We start from the raw sequence: 17,323 nt of genomic DNA on the forward strand, positions 1-17,323 counted from the left end.
CCATTGTGCTCCAGCCTGGGCAACAAGGGCAAAATTCCGTCTCAAAAAAAAAAAATGTTGAAAAACAAGTTTATAAAAACCAATAAACTATCATTTTACCTGTAATTATTTCTATTAAACTGACTGATCATACAATGAAGTTCAATGGGAATTATGAAAATGAGATTCAATCATGAGGATTTGAAATAACATTTTCTTTCACAGAAACTATAATTAAGACCACAAAAGCAACATGTTAATATCATTCAATACTTTAAACTATTATTTGTTTGTTAACAAAAAATCATCTAGGAGAACTAATGTGTTAACTCCAAAAAAACCTGGAAAACAAAACAGTTGTTCATCCTCAGTGAATATCAGTAGTAGAATCCCTAGGAAGCAAACTAACCTTTGTGCAAACTACTAGTACTGGAATGCCCAAGTTATGTGTAAGTGTATCCGCACCCAGAGGTAAAACTACACTGTCATCTTTGTCCTCTTGTGACGCAGTATTTCTTCTCTGGGGAGAAGCTGGGAAGTCTTCTCCTGGTTCTACATATTCTTGGAAGTCTCTAATCACTGAAAATCAAATAAACACAATTTAGAAATTGCTTTATTTCAGCAGGTAACTTTTCTTGCCATAATTTAAAGATAAAATTTACTCCAATTTATACTTAGTCTTGTGTAAGAGAAAAAACAAAAAGGGTTTGAGAAACCTATTTCAAAGAGAATATACAAACAACGAACCCACATTAATAATTAGGAGGCAGAATACTACTACTGCATGGGATGGCTCTACAAAGTAGGGTTCTATCTAGACCTGGCTCAATTTATGCAAACTATTTTGGTCAAGTCACAATTAGTTTTGTCTCTCTACCTTCTCTAATTCACAAAAGGCACTATACGGATAAAAGAAAAATAAATGTGGGAGAAAAAAATCCCACAACTTAAAAGATAGTCTAGATGATTTTCTAATACTAACCCCTTTCACTAAACCCTTTACTCAGGTCTCTCCTTTTTTACCTAGGCTCAATCTTGGTCCATGCTCATTCTGTAACCCTTGTACAACCTGATGAAATATTACCAGTGCCGATCAGCTTTTAGGAGTTATTTGCAAGGTTGTCAAAACTGTCACTAAAAAATATAAAGTAAATGTGAACATAACGAGAGACTTGAAAATGTATGTTTGGACTCAGTAATTATTCTCCTAGGAATTCTCAAGGGCACAATCAGTCATGCACACACAGGGATCTCCATATAACTCTTTTCTTCATGTTTAAAAGCAAAACACATTTGGAAACAAACTGTCCATAGAATAGGATTAAAATGGTATATGAGAAAAAATTATACACAACTATAAAATGTCAAGTTTTCAAAGAATATTTAACGTTGTAGGAAATAGTAACATTAAAAGAGATATAAATAAAGCCAAAGTATGATTCCAGCTTAGAAATAAAAATACTGGGCCGGGCGCGGTGGCTCAAGCCTGTAGTCCCAGCACTTTGGGAGGCCAAGACGGGTGGATCACGAGGTCAGGAGATCGAGACCATTCTGGCTAACACGGTAAAACCGTCTCTACTAAAAATACAAAAAAAAACTAGCCGGGCGAGGTGGCGGGCGCCTGTAGTCCCAGCTACTCCGGAGGCTGAGGCAGGAGAATGGTGTAAACCCGGGAGGCGGAGCTTGCAGTGAGCTGAGATCCGGCCACTGCACTCCAGCCTGGGAGACAGAGCCAGACTCCGTCTCAAAAAAAAAAAAAAAAAAGAAATAAAAATACTGGGGAAAATACACAAAAGTTTGATTTACTGATTTATTTTGAGACAGGGTCTTGCTCTGTCACCCATACTGGAGTGCAATGGTGCAATCATGGCTCACTATAGCCCTAACCCAAGTGATCTTCTAGCTCAACCTCCTGAGTAGCTACAGGCATGTGCCACCACACCTGGCTAACTTTTTATTTTATTTTTGTAGAGACTGGGGTCTCACTATGTTGTCCAGGCTGGTCTCGAACTCTGGGCTCAAGCAATCCTCCCACCTCAGCATACCAAAGGGTTGGGATAACAGGGGTGAGCCACTGTGACTGGCTATTTTCTTTTTCTCTTTGTTTTTTGAGATGGAGTCTCACTGTGTCATCAGGCTGGAGTGCAGTGGTGCAACCTCGGCTCACTGCAACCCCCACCTCCTGCGTTCAAGTGATTCTCCTGCCTCAGTCTCCCAACGGACTGGGACTACAGGTGCCCACCACCACGCCCAGCTCATTTTTGTATTTTTAGAAGAGACAGGGTTTCACCATATCGGCCAGGCCAGTCTTGAACTCCTGACCTTGTGATCCGCCTGCCTTGGCCTCCCAAAGTGTTGGGATTATAGGCGTAGCCACTGCGCCCAGCCCTATTTTCAATTTTCAAAAAACAAAGAATGTACATTACTTACTTAGAAAAAAAATGTGTCTTTTCTCTTAAAGTAATTATGAGCCAGATCTTTGGATCGTGAAGACTGACTCATATGGAGGAAAACTGTTCTGAATTTACATGGGGTCAAGGAATAGGGAATCCCGAACAGTTGGGCACCGTTCCCTCCAGAAACACAGGGGTCTGTATTTATCCTTAGCAGCCCTGGTGACTACCACCCTTAAGATCAGAGGCTGTAATCTAACAGTGGCTCCCAAATTTTATCATGCACCAGAATCACTTCAAAGGCTTGTTAAATCCCAGATTACTGTTTCCACCCTCAAGAGTTTCTAATTCAGTGGTCCAGGATGGGGAGTGAAAAATGTGTATTTTTAACATGTTCCCAGCTATACTGACACTAGTGCTGCTGGTCCAGGGAACCACAGTTGAACAACTACTACTCTAGGATAAATCTAGACTTAGGGAAGAACAACAACAAAAACTCCACAGGCAATAGTAAACAAACAAACAAACAAAAAATTAAAAGTATTTAGACATCTCTTTCAATGATTTAGTACATACAAGTTTTACTGTTTTCTTACACATAAATTCCAGCAAGCTGTCAATTTCTCTTTAAAAGTTACTGTCAGTAAATAACAACAAAGGAGCTCATCTATGTATTTCCTTTTTTTTTTTTTTTGAGACGGAGTCTTGCTCTGTCACCCAGGCTGGAGTGCAGTGGTGCAATCTCAGCCTCCTGGGTTCAAGCAATTCTCTGCCTCAGCCTCCCAGGTAGCTGGGATTACAGGTGCCTGCCACCATGCTGGGCTATTTTTTTTTTTTTTTTTTTTTTTTTTTTTTTGTATTTTTAGTAGAGACAGGGTTTCACCATCTTGGCCAGGCTGGTCTTAAACTTCTGACCTCATGATCCACCTGCTTCAGTCTCCCAAAGTGCTGGGATTACAGGTGTGAGCCGCCACGCCTGGTCCATCTATGTATTTTCTTATGCAAAGCATGATATTGGCAAATGAAGAACTCTAAGTGACATTAAAAAATATTAGAGGCAGCTGAATGTGGTGGCTCATGCCTGTAATCCCTGCACTTTGGGGGTCTGAGCAAGGTGGATTGCTTGAGCTCAGGAGTTCAAGACCAGCCTGGGCAACATGGCAAAACCCTATGTCTACAAAAAATAAAAAAATTAGCCAGGCATGGTGGTACGTGCCTGTTTCATTTCTTCAGGAGGGATTTTCAGTTTGTCAACATGTTCTCTAACAACACTTGCCCATTTCTGTAAAGAATCCCAGCTACTCCGGAGGCTGAGGTGGCGGGATGGCTTGAGCCTGGGGGGCAGAGGTTGCAGTGAGCCAAGATTGTGCCACTGCACTTCAGCCTGGGCAACAGTGTGGGACCCTTACTCAAAAATTTAAAAAAAGTAAATAAAAAATGTTACTGGCTTACAACCTGTTAGAAATGACTCGTATAATTTTCATAATTCCCATGAAAATCTCCAATTCACATGAGCATGTATAAAATATGTACTTTGTAAATCATAAAACCATTTTAATATCTTTATATGTATACTGTCAACATCTTTCTAGGCATATTTCATTTTGACAAGGTCAGTAAGATTACTAATTAAAAAATGAAACTGCTGAAAATGAGCAGCTGAAGAAAGATTCAATTTTTTCACCCTGCAAAGCTACTTTCCTAAATGAACTCAACACACAGCTTTTTGGCAAGAAAACGCATCTCTACTAAACAGTTTACCATTGTGTCTTATGTTTCTAATTTGAAACTATATTAAAACCTAGCACATCATCTAAACAGAATTTTAAAACAGTAGTTACAGGCCAGGCCGGTGACTCACGCCTGTAATCCCAGCACTCTGCAAGGCCGACGGGGGTGGATCATGAGGTCAGGAGTGCAAGACCAGCCTAGCCAATATGGTGAAACCCCGTCTCTACTAAAAATACAAAAATTAGCAGGGCACGGTGGCAGGCGCCTGTAATACCAGCTACTCAGGAGGCTGAGGGAGGAGAATAGCTTAAACCCAGGAGGCAGAGGTTGCAGTGAGCCAAGATGTTTAAAAGTATCATATACGAATCCCAATCCTAAATTAATAAAAGTATGCCTAAACATAGCTATTTCTTGACCAGCATGACATCACAGAACTTCTAGTAAAAAATTACACACTAAAAAAAAAAAAATCAAAGACTAAGCCTGGGTGACAGAACAAGATTCTGTCTCAAAAAAAAAAGTACTTACAAGATGCTTACTTCATTAAACCTTTTTCATAGTCAAAAATTTCTAATGATTAAAGTCAGCCAAGACATTTTGTTTTTGAAACCTACATTACTATTTCTAGACTACTTACACTTTTGCTCCATTTGTTTCATTTCTTCAGGAGGGATTTTCAGTTTGTCAACATGTTCTCTAACAACACTTGCCCATTTCTGTAAAGAATCCAAAGCAGTCCAAGGCTTTGACATGTCAACAACCAGCATAACTAGAGTATCCTTCAGAGATACGGCATCCAGTGAAAATTTAAGGAGGCCTTTGTGATACAGGTCTCCATCTAAGATCCATACATTACATCTTGTTTGATCTACAACAGACAAAACAAAGTAACCAAGGCAAAAAGATTAAGTAATTTCATCATCCAACTAACAGTATCACTTGGTATTTTAGTGCATCTCCACAGGAGATGTGCTATTGGCTTTGACAAAATTCAACAATTTAGGCCATCTACCAATTTATTTAAAGGTCTAAAATGACTTAACCGCCAGTACAGTTCAACTATTTAGGCCATCTGCTAACTTATCTAAAGGCCTAAAATGACTTCACTGTAGCATCCTCTACTTCATATTTCTTTTTTTTTTTTTTTTTTTTTTTTTTTTTTTTTTTTTTTTTTTTTTTTGAGACGGAGTCTCGCTCTGTGACCCAGGCTGGAGTGCAGTGGCCGGATCTCAGCTCACTGCAAGCTCCGCCTCCCGGGTTTACGCCATTCTCCTGCCTCAGCCTCCCAAGTAGCTGGGACTACAGGCGCCCGCCAACTCGCCCGGCTAGTTTTTTGTATTTTTTAGTAGAGACGGGGTTTCGCCGTGTTAGCTAGGTTGGTCTCGATCTCCTGACCTCGCGATCCACCCGTCTCGGCCTCCCAAAGTGCTGGGATTACAGGCTTGAGCCACCGCGCCCGGCCTACTTCATATTTCTTAATCTAAAACCAGAGGATGCATAACTTGTTTATGTTTTTACCATCAGCAGATAGAGATATGCATACCAAGGTATTATATACAAAAATGAGAAGGCAAGTGATCTACAGAAGAAAAAATAGCTGATAGATAAAAACTGAGTAGATAATATTTTTATCAGAAAATTAGAAGGTGAAATGTGAGTCAACAAAACAATCACTATCTGAGGGAAGATGAGCTGAAAAATTGAGATTCTTCAAGTATGACAGGAAAGAAGTATCTGCACACCAGGATAGCTTAAGATGCTTAAAAGCATATACGAATCCCAATCCCAAATTAATAAAAGTATGCCTAAACATAGCTATTTCTTGACCAGCATGACATCACAGAACTTCTAGTAAAAAATTACACACTAAAAAAAAAGAAAAATCAAAGACTAATGTGAATGGCAGTGCACCTCACAATAGACTTCAGAAATTTATGTTACAAATGACACTCACCATCCCTGTCTTCATCATGCACATTTAAGTACAAATATTCCAGTCCTCTTCCTTTCTTATACTCCTCTATTCCCTGAATTTTTCTTATTAAGCTTGTTTTTCCGGCTCCATCTTCACCTAGATATATAAAAAAAGGATACATCTTATAAATTACAACACGGATTACTTAAGGATGCTTTCTAGTACCAAGTGAAAGACCCAGCTGGAACTAGCTTCAACCAAAAAGGCAATTTGATGAAATATAATGGAGCAGCTACAGTATCAAAGATGCAGACTTGGCTGGGCATAGTGGTTCACACCTATAATCCCAGCACCTTGGGAGGCTGAGGCAGGCGTATCACCTGAGGTCAGGAGTTCAAGAACAGCCTGGCCAACATGATGAAATCCCATCTCTACTAAGTAGAAAAATTAGTTAGGCATGGTGGCGCACGCCTGTAATTCCAGCTGCTCAGGAGGCTGAGGCAGAAGAATTGCTTGAACCTGGGAGGCAAAGGTTGCAGTGAGCCAAGATTGTGCCACTGTACTCCAGGCTGGGCAACAGAGTGAGACTCTGTCTGAAGGAAAAAAAAAAGAGATAAAGATGCAGACTCCATCACGACCAGGATTCTCTCTCCCAGTCTTGTTAAATCTTGTCCTATCCTATTGCAAATGACTTCCTCTATGGATAATTTTCAGGAGATGAGAAGGTAAAGTGAAACACCTTAGGTTTCAGGAATTTCCACTCTCATGTCATCCCAGTTTAATCTACAAGGAACAAAAGACTCTTACTCTTGGCTTTCAGTCTGAAGAACCTCAGTTAAAGACTCTTAATTGGCCCAGTTTGAGTTATATTTCCACCTAAGGGCCAATCAACAGGGATGGATGGTACATCAATCAGTTCCCTATACATCAGGACAGGGAACTGTGACCCCTACCAGAACCACGAAGCCATAATAAATACATAGGAGAGATGGGGAGAAAATGGGGATAAAAAGTTGGGCAAGAAAAAGTGTAGGGGGAATGTACAACAGACAAAAATTAAAAATAGACTTACAAGTGTTAATGGCAGAAAATCACGTGATTTAAACTTGACACAAGTATTTTTTAAAAAGTGTTTAAAACTAGGCTAACTAGGCCAGGCACAGTGGCCCACGCCTGTAATCCTAGCACTTTGGGAGGCCAAGGCAGGTGGATCACGAGGTCAGGAGTTCGAGATCAGCCTTGCAGCATGATGAAACCCCATCTCTACTAAAAATACAAAAAATTAGCCGGGCACAGTGGCGTGCACCTGTAATCCCAGCCACTCAGGAGGCTGCGGCAGGAGAACTGCTTGAATCCAGGAGGTGGAGGTTGCAGTGAGCCAAGATCGCGCCACTGCACTCCAGCCTGGGTGACAGAGCGAGGCTCCATCTCAAAACAAAACAAAACTAAGCTAGCTGTTCAATGTTTTGGTGAGTGCGTTTTTATATTGTGAGTATTTAAATGCTACTTATATCTTACTGTTCATGGACTTACTAGAATCATAGTAATAGTATTTATAGATATAAAACTGGAGTCGCTTGGATCTAAGGACTTATTCCTGGAGATCTATGAGTTCTCTGAGAATTTTAAAATTGTCTTCATTTTCATGTTAAGCTAAAAGAAAAATACGTCTTAGGTCTTTGGATCTGAATGCTGCCACAAGATTGCAGTGCCCACCTCTGCAATGGTGTTTATAATCCTGCTGGGGCCAAGGTGAAGCCAAGTGAAGCAGACAGAACAGAAGAGAGAGTCAACACACAGGCACGCCAAATTCAAAGTATCCCAGAGCAGTCAATTCCATATTCAACTGCACTGGGCAGACTGGTTTTTATGAAGCATTTTCTAATACTTCATAGTAATAACTGTACCTTTACATAGGCAATAAAAAAGATGACAGTAAGAAATCCAAAGTAAATATATTAAAGAGAATATCTGTACTCCCAATGTTCACTGCAGCATTATTCACAATAGCCAAGATATGGTATCAACCTAATTGTCCATCAACTCCATCAACAAATGAATAGATAAGGAAAATCTGCTATGTGTATGCGTGTATATGTACATATGTATATGTACATATAATATATACACACATATATATTATACACACACATACCCAAAATGCAATACTATTTAGCCTCAAAGAAGGAAAGAATTTCCATGATATGCAACAATATGAATGAACCTGGAAGGTTCTTCATTATGTTAAATCAGGGGGCCCCAACCCCCTGGGCTGTGGACCAGTACCAGTCTGTGGCCTGTTAAGAACCAGGCCACACGGCAGGAGGTGAACCAACAGCATTACCGCTGAGCTCCGCCTCCTGTCAGATCAGCAGCGCTGGCATTAGATTCCCATAGGAGCCCAAACCCTAATGTGAACTGCGCACAGTTGGGGATCAAGGCTGCATGCTGCTTAGGAGAATCTAACTAATGCCTGATGATCTGAGGTGAAAGAGTTTCATCCTGAAATGTCACCACCCAATCCATGGAAAAACTGTCTTCCATGAAGTCAGTCTCTGGTGCCAAAAAGACTGGCGACTGCTGTGTCAAATGAAACAAGCCAGGCAACAAAAAGCAAATACTCCATTATTCCCTCATACGTACAACCTTAAAAAGTTGATCTTACAGAAGTTGAGAACACAATGGTAGTTACCAGGGACTGGGGCCATGGTGGAGGAGGGAGTTGGGGAGATAGATGTTGGTCAAAGGTTACAAAATTTCAGTTAGGAGGAATACCTTCAAGAGACCTATTGTACAACATGGTGACTATAGTTATTAACAATATACTGTATTGAAAAATGCCAAGAGATTAGATTTTAAGTGTTCTCACAACAATGACAACTATGTGAGGTAATATATATGTTAATTCGCTTAAGCCATTCCATAATGCACATATATATTCCAAAATTTCATGTCCTGTAAATACATACAATTTAACCTAATTTTAAAAAAGAATTTGACATTAAATTAGTATTTTTCAGTACTATCTTTACAATGTACCATTAAACTGGCCAATCAACAAAACAGATTAGGTTTAAAAACAGTAATATCTATGATGACAATGATTCCCATAATGATCATGTTTAAAATGCTTAAAATGAAAATAGTAACCAGGAAAAAATAAAATATAAAAATATTTCTTTCTATTACTAAACCCAACACTGGCATTTAATTTCAGCAAAACATCAGTTGTTATATTAATGTTGCTAATTTGAATTTTATCAAGTTCTATAGTTTCTATGGCATTTAATTTATAAATACATTTAATTTATAATTTTGGGGTTTGGAGTTATTTGGGAACCCTAAGCCAAAAAAAAAAGGATATCTAGTTGCCTCAGTAGACACAAGCATTAGACTTTATATAATAAAAATAATTTAAATCACCATGTGAAGAGATCTATGAAGATCTTCTTTCAAAAGGAGCCTGAATCTGTTCTAGAACTAGGAAAAGAATCAAGATTTCTTAAAGTTTTTACTCTTATGACAGGCTACTTTCCTGAAAGAAATCCTCAAAGTTAAAATGATATCAACTTAATTTGGATTATCCCACAAAAACAATGTTTTGCACTGTAAGTAAAAACCTAGTGCCCAGCCTTACACAGAAGCTTATTGAACAACACAATGTTCAGTAAGTATTTTGTAAAGCATACACAGATCCATAAAATAAGCAGTAATCAGTTAAGTAAAACTACATATAATATGACCCAGGATTTATCTTGTTTCTTTAATTCCCACTTTAAATGTTAGAAAATGAAAAGACACTAGTTTGATTGAGCCATTCCACAATGTACACACATTTCAAAACATATTGTACACAATATACACAATTTTTGTCAGTTTTTAAAAAGTGAAAAGATAACTTCATAAGGGTAAAAACTTGATGAGTTTATTTCAACTTATTTCTTAAAATATTAATATTTGAAATTACTTAAAGGTTTCCAAATAAAAAATACATAACTGCAGAAAATCTCACACATAAGCAAAAGAATAGAAACCATATTACCTAGAAATAATTATTGATAATTTGGTTATCTCTGATGGTGATATTATGGGTAATTTTTCAATAACAAGCTTGTGTCTTCCTTTTAATTTCTAAAGGTTTAAGTCAGTAGATTCAGAACAGATTTTGAGCCAAAATACGGTTGGCCAGGCACGGTGGCTCATGCCTGTAATCCCAGCACTTTGGGAGGCCGAGGCGGGTGGATCACCTGAGGTCAGGAGTTTGAGACTAGCCTGACCAGGATGGAGAAACCCCGTTTCTACTAAAAATACAAAATTAGCCAGGTATGGTGGTGCATGACTGTAATCCCACCTACTCAGGAGACTGAGGCAGGAGAATCGCTTAAACCAGGGAGGCGGAGGTTGCAGTGAGCTGAGATTGCACCCCAGCCTGGGCAACAAAAGCGAAACTCCATCTCAAAACAAACAAACAAAACTGTCAATGTAACTATATATGCTATTTTAAGCTCTTGCATCCATCACTAAGGCATGGCTGTTTCCTTTTTCTAAAGACTGAACACAAGTGGAAGGGTTCTCCTCCACTTATCATGAGATCAGAGTTTATTCCTCTCTGTGAATGTTGTCAATCATTCATTTCACTGGACGATTTAATAATTTTCTAACTATTAGAACTATCAGAATCACCTGCAGGATTTGTTATAAGGTATCAGAATCACCTGAGAAGTTTGTTAAAACACAGATTACTGGGGCCCACTCCTTTAGTTTCTAATCCAGTAAATATTGAGTGGGGCCTAAGAATGCATTTCTAACACGTTTCCAGAGATGCTGATGCCACTGATACAGAGGCCACACTGAAAACCACTCCACGGCTGGATGTGGTGGCTCATGCCTGCAAACCCAGCACTTTGGGAGCCGAGGCAGAAATATCACTTGAGCCCAGGAGCTCAAGACCAGCCTGGGTGATCAAGTGAGATCCCATCTCTATCTGTTTTTAAATTTAAAAAAAAATTTTTTTTAACAGCAAATTAAAAAAGAAAGAAAGAAAACCACTGCATTAGACATTTATTACACTAAGCCATACACTAAGAATGTGAAGATCCTTGTATCAAAATTGTTGTCCTCTAAGAGCTCATAAATTGGAAGGGGATAACAAATAGGAAACAGTTTCAAGATATTGTCATTAGGACTACACCAGAGATATGCAACAAATCAGGAAGTCAGCCCAGAGGGAAGAGCATGGTTTTGCTTGGAAGTCAGAAGTCTTTGAAGAAAAGGTAACAATTAAGCCAAATCTTGTATGGTTAATGAACTATGGAGAGTTTGTCATTCCAGGAAATAAGAACACATGAGAAAACCATGTACAGAGACCCAGAAGCAAAGAAGTGTCCTTCTAGGAAGGACAAATAATTTGAATGCATGAAATTTAGGATGTGAAGGGGAAAGGAAACAAAAGGTGAAAACAAACAGAGGCCAGATCATGAAGGGCATCTTATGCCAGGCTGAGAAGGTCAGACTATTCTGAAGATGAGGAACCACTGGCACAGTTTAGGTACTTTAGAAAGACTACTATGGAAAAGTGTGGAAGAATGACAGACAAGAATAAGTTTAGGAGTAAAGAGACTGGACAATAAACTATTAATGGAGTCCCAGCAAAAAATGAGGTAGTTCTGAAAGGCTGTTTTGGTTGGGAGTTGGCAGAGAAAAGGCAGACACAGAAGTCAGAGAAGACTGCCTGGCTATAACTTCAGAAACACCATCCTCTTTTCCAGCTGCCTCTGAAGTGTTTGGTCCTAAGTCTTTTTGCAGACTGCTCTTCTATCCCTACCCAACATTTGTTACCTAGGGTTCGTTCCTCAGTCCTCTGCTATTCTCACTCTAAATGTAATTCCCAGAGACTCTGCAAATCCATGACTTCAATTCCACCTAAAATCTGGTGACACACAGACTTTCTTCAAGGATCAGCTTCTCCTGAACTGCTTACTAGTCATTACTACTGGATGTCAAATGAATACCTCACATTTCAATATGCACAAAGCATTATCATCATCTCGCCACTTCCCCCAAAACATTGACTTACATAATTAATATGAGTCCAACCTCAAAGCCTTTATATCCACTATTCCCTCCACCTAGAAAAAGTTCCTTCATATATCTGCATGCTGCCTAAACTCCTTTTTGCCTTCCCTCAAATATCACCTCCTCAGGTAGGCCTGCCTAACCACCTCCATTCATTCATTCCTTCTTATAAACAATCATTTACTATTCATTCATTCATTCATTCATTTTAGAGACAGGTCTCACTCATTTACCTTTCTTCATTCATTCATTCATTTTTAAAACAAGGTCTTGCTATGTTGCCCAGGCTGGTCTCAAACTCCTGGCCTCAAGCATTCCTCCCATTTAGCCTCCCAAGCACTGGGATTACAAGCATGAGTCACTGAGACCTTTTCTTCCCCCATCTCATTTACAATTACAACCTCCCAACATTCTTTATTTCTTGTTTTATTTTTTTCCACTGAACATACTAAGTTACTATGTATTTTACTTAGTCTCCCCCAACCTCAAAAGCAAGCTCCAGAAAAACAGGCATTTCTATTTTGTTCACTGCTGCATCCCTAGTACCTAAAAAGTACATGTGACAAACGTGCCTATAAACTCTGCTCCTTTCACAGCAAAATGTATACTTCGTTGTTGTTGTTGAGATGGCGTCTCCCTCTCTTGCCAGGCTGGAGTGCAGGGGCGCAATCTTGGCTCACTGCAACCTCTGCCTCCCAGATTCAAGTAATTCTCCTGCCTCAGCCTCCTGAGTAGCTGAGACTATAGGCACACGCCACCATGCCCAGCTAGTTTTTGTATTTTTAGTAGAGACGGGGTTTCACCATGTTGGCCAGAATCTCTTGACCTCGTGATCTGCCTGCCTCAGCTTCCCAAAGTGCTGGTAAGAGGTGACAATGTGCTCGCAGCCCTCACTCATCAGCACCTCCTCAGCATCGGCGTCCACTCTGGCGGCGCCCGAGGAGCCCTTCAGCTCACCACTGCACTGTGGGAGCCCCTCTCTGGGCTGGCCGAGGCTGGAGCCAGCTCCCTCTGCTTGTGGGGAGGTGTGGAGGGAGAGAAGCCGGGGGAACAGGGGCTGTGCGCGGAGCTCACAGGCCAGCAGTTGTGGTGGTTGCGCCAGATCCCCCAGCAGTGCCCGCCTGCCAGCGCTGTGCTCGAGTTCTCGCCAGGCCTCAGCTGCCTCCCTGCGGGGCAGGGCTCGGGACCTGCAGCCTACCATGCTCCAACCGCCCCCACACAGTGGGCTCCCTGGCAGTCAGAGCCTCCCTGACAAGCGCCGCCCCCTGCTCAGCAGAGCTCGGTCCCATCAACGGCCCAGGGGCTGAGGAGTGTGGGCACATAGTGCATGATGGGCGGGCAGCTTGGCCTGCAGCCCCGGTGGCAGATACACTGGGTGAAGCCAGCTGAGCTCCTCAGTCTAGTGGGGAACTTGGAGAACCTTTATGTCTAGGCAAACGGATTGTAAATGCACCAATCAGTACTCTGTATCTAGCTAACCTGGTGGGGACTTGGAGAACTTTTACGTCCAGCTAAAGGATTGTAAACACACCAATCAGCACTGTGTCTAGCTCAGGGTTTGTAAATACACCAATCAGCACTCTGTATCTAGCTAATCTAGTGGGGACTTGAAGAACTTTTCTGTCTAGCACTCTGTGTCTAGCTAAAGGATTGTAAACGCACCAATCAACACTCTGCGTCTAGCTCAGGGTTTGTAAATATACCAATCAGTACTCTGTATCTAGCTAACCTAGTGGGGACTTGGAGAACTTTTATGTCTAGCTAGAGGATTGTAAATGCACCAATCAGCACTGTGTCTAGCTCAGGGACTATAAACACACCAATCAGCACTCTGTCAAAATGGACCAATCAGCTCTCTGTAAAATAGACTAACCAGCGCTCTGTAAAACAGACCAATCAGCTCTCTGTAAAATGGACCAATCAGCAGGATGTCGGTGGGGTGGGATAAGGGAATAAAAGCAGGCTGCCCCAGCCAGCAGTGGCAACCTGCTCTGGTCCCCTTCCACACTGTGGAAGCTTTGTTCTTTCGCTCTTTACAATAAATCTTGCTGCCGCTCACTCTTTGGGTCCACACCGCCTTTATGCGCTGTAACACTCACCAGGAAGATCTGCAGCTTCACTCCTGAAGCCAGCCAGACCACAAACCCACCAGGAAGAACGAGACCATGAACCCACCAGGAAGAACGAACAACTCCAGACATGCCGGCTTTAAGAGCTGTAATACCGCGAAGGTCTGCAGCTTCACCCGTCAGCGAGACCACGAACCCACCAGAAGGAAGAAGCTCCAGACACATCTGAACGTCTGAAGGAACAAACTCTGGACACACCATCTTTAAGAACTGTAACACTCACTGCAAGGGTCTGCGGCTTCATTCTTGAAGTCAGCGAGACCAAGAACCCACCAATTCCGGACATACTGGGATTACAAGCGTAAGCCACCACACCCAGCCTAAAATGTATACTTCTAAGCCTCCTACAGAGCAGCCACTGACACATCTTGTCTCAAACAACAAAAAGTGCTATTGGCTAGGCATGGACCTCAGCATTTTGGGAGGCCAAGGCAAGAGGATCACTTGAACCCAGGAGCTCAGGGCCAGTCTGGTCAAGATAGGGAGATCCTCTATCTACAAAAAAAAATAGAAAAATTGGCCAGGTGTGGTGGTGCACGCCTGTGGTCCCAGCTACTCAGAAGGCTGAGGTGGTAGGATAGCTCAGGCATGGGAGAATCAAGGCTGCAGTAAGCTGTGATCATGCCACTACACTCCAGCCTGGGAAGCAGAGTGAGACACTTATCTCAAAAACAAAAACAAAAAACCCAAACCAAACCACAAAAAAGTGCTATCAATTCAGTTGCAGCCAAAAATTGATCTAAGTTTCACAAATCCTTGAGTGCAGGATACAAATTTTGTCCCTTTACCTACTTTGAGAGTATTTTAAAACTATATTGTATATTAACGAGTTTGAAATGCAAAGGCCTGAAAAACTAGGACAGAAAAAGGATGAAGTCAACATACACTAAAAATTAAAGACTAGAATTATGTCCCTTTGCCCATACCTTAGTCAAATGGAGCCACTAGTGGTTCCCACTTCCCTCTCTACAGAAGCAGCAAGCAGCATACAGCAGTGAACACTTAGAGTGCCTATCTGCAAGAGTATCCTGCCAACAATAACACAACAACTCTGAGGGGCGTGATTATCTCCCATTTGGCAGGTAGGATACTGAGGCTCAGTTAAGTACCTTATCCAAGTTCACACAGGTAGGAAATGACAGCCCAGGTCTAAATTCATAGGAATTTAATGCCAAGGCACACTCTTTTAATACTCAACAGTGCTGATGTCTTTAGAGACCATTAACGCAAGAGTGTTTGGGAGCCGTGGTGGCTCAGGGCTATTGTCCTGGTGCATAAGAGGGCAAGGCTAGGCATTTGAGGCCAGCCTGGGCAACATAGAAATCTCTAATCTATGTAACAACAACAACAACAACGACAACAAAGACTTTTTATATTTTGTATCATGACTCCCTGAAGAAAACAGTTATCTCCACTTCCAAGAGTCACCGCTATTTTCAGAAGAGAAAGAAAAATGAATTAATGCATTCTTCTGTGGACTTCCTCTGAGTGACAGGTGGATATGTTTCTAGTCTTGTGAATCTAACTTGAAGTACCAGAAGTTTGTTTTACTATGTTGATAGGTTTTTCTCTGCTAGAATTTTAAATGACAGCTATTCCTCTTAACATTCAGTACTTCGTAATGTGTTTTAAGTAAACTTTACAACATAAAATTTGAAAAAGGAAAGAGCATATGGTCAAATAAATGTAGTATGTTAAACATGGTAGTTTCAGATTATCTCCCCACCCTATGATTTCAAAATTTCTCACTTCTTGTAACAAATTAGAAATGGTCACATTGGCCGGGCGCGGTGGCTCAAGCCTGTAATCCCAGCACTTTGGGAGGCCGAGACGGGTGGATCACGAGGTCAGGAGATCGAGACCATCCGGGCTAACACGGTGAAACCCCGTCTCTACTAAAAAATACAAAAAACTAGCCGGGCGAGGTGGCGGGTGCCTGTGGTCCCAGCTGCTCGGGAGGCTGAGGCAGGAGAATGGCGTAAACCCAGGAGGCGGAGCTTGTAGTGAGCTGAGATCCGGCCACTGCACTCCAGCCTGGGAGACAGAGCGAGACTCCGTCTCAAAAAAAAAAAAAAAAAAAGAAATGGTCACATTGAGAATAAATAACATTTCATAAACACAGCATTTTGGGGCTACAAGGAACTGTAATAAATCCCCTCTTCCTACAAATGGGGAAACTGAGGCCAAGGCTATAGTCATAAAGATTGGTGGTAGCAGAGAATATTCCATGCCTCCGAAGAGAAGTCAGGTCAACCTCTGCAAGGGTACAACTCCCTTTAGCTCTTAGGGTAAACAGAATAAGGAAAAAACAAAAACTTATTCCCAAGAATATTCTGACCACCTCACACAGTGCTTTGGCAGGAAGAAGGTTCTTTTTGTTTTGTTTTGGTTTTTTTTTTGAGACGGAGTCTCGCTCTGCCGCCCAGGCTGGAGTGCTGTGGCCAGATCTCAGCTCACTGCAAGCTCCGCCTCCCGGGTTCACGCCATTCTCCTGCCTCAGCCTCCCGAGTAGCTGGGACTACAGGCGTCTGCCACCTCGCCTGGCTAATTTTTTTGTATTTTTTAGTAGAGACGGGGTTTCACTGTGTTAGCCAGGATGGTCTCGATCTCCTGACCTCGTGATCCGCCCGTCTCGGCCTCCCAAAGTGCTGGGATTACAGGCTTGAGCCACCGAGCCCGGCCAGGAAGAAGGTTCTTAAAATGTTTCAGGAAGCATTTTATTTATTGAAACGAAATCTTTCTGGGAGCAAAATTTCTATCAACCACTCTTCCTCCTCTCTCATTTATCAACTTTAATAACATCTGGTAATTGAAATTTGTGACTTTTTTTTTTTTTTGAGTCTCACTTTGTCACCCAGGATGAAGTGCAATGGCGCAATCTTGGCTCACTGCAACCTCCGCCTCCCAGGTTAAAGCGATTCTCCTGCCTCAGACTCTCAAGCAGCTGGGACTACAGGCGCACGCCACCATGCCTGGCTACTTTTTGTGGTTTTAGTAGAGACGGGGTTTCACCATGTTGCCCAGGCGGTCTCGAACTCCTGGCCTCAAGTGATCCGCCCGCCTCAGCCTCCCAAAGTGCTGGGATTATGGCATGAGCCATC

At 41.6% G+C, this 17,323-nt stretch overlaps 1 protein-coding gene across 1 annotated transcript in view; it reads right to left on the bottom strand.

Moving 5' to 3' along the window:
• The window catches only part of DYNC1LI1 (dynein cytoplasmic 1 light intermediate chain 1), a 50,220-nt gene that overhangs the window by 15,702 nt on the left and 17,195 nt on the right, over positions 1–17,323 (bottom strand). Inside the window, exons 3-5 of the mRNA XM_010354458.2 lie at positions 6,058–6,174; positions 4,741–4,971; positions 389–558 (exon numbers count right to left, since the gene is read on the bottom strand). Of these exons, the coding sequence (XP_010352760.1) occupies positions 389–558; positions 4,741–4,971; positions 6,058–6,174 (518 nt within the window). The remainder of the gene's footprint in view (positions 1–388; positions 559–4,740; positions 4,972–6,057; positions 6,175–17,323) is intronic.

This window comes from Rhinopithecus roxellana, chromosome 1, assembly GCF_007565055.1.
Source record: "Rhinopithecus roxellana isolate Shanxi Qingling chromosome 1, ASM756505v1, whole genome shotgun sequence".
Classification (NCBI taxonomy): Eukaryota; Metazoa; Chordata; class Mammalia; order Primates; family Cercopithecidae; genus Rhinopithecus; species Rhinopithecus roxellana.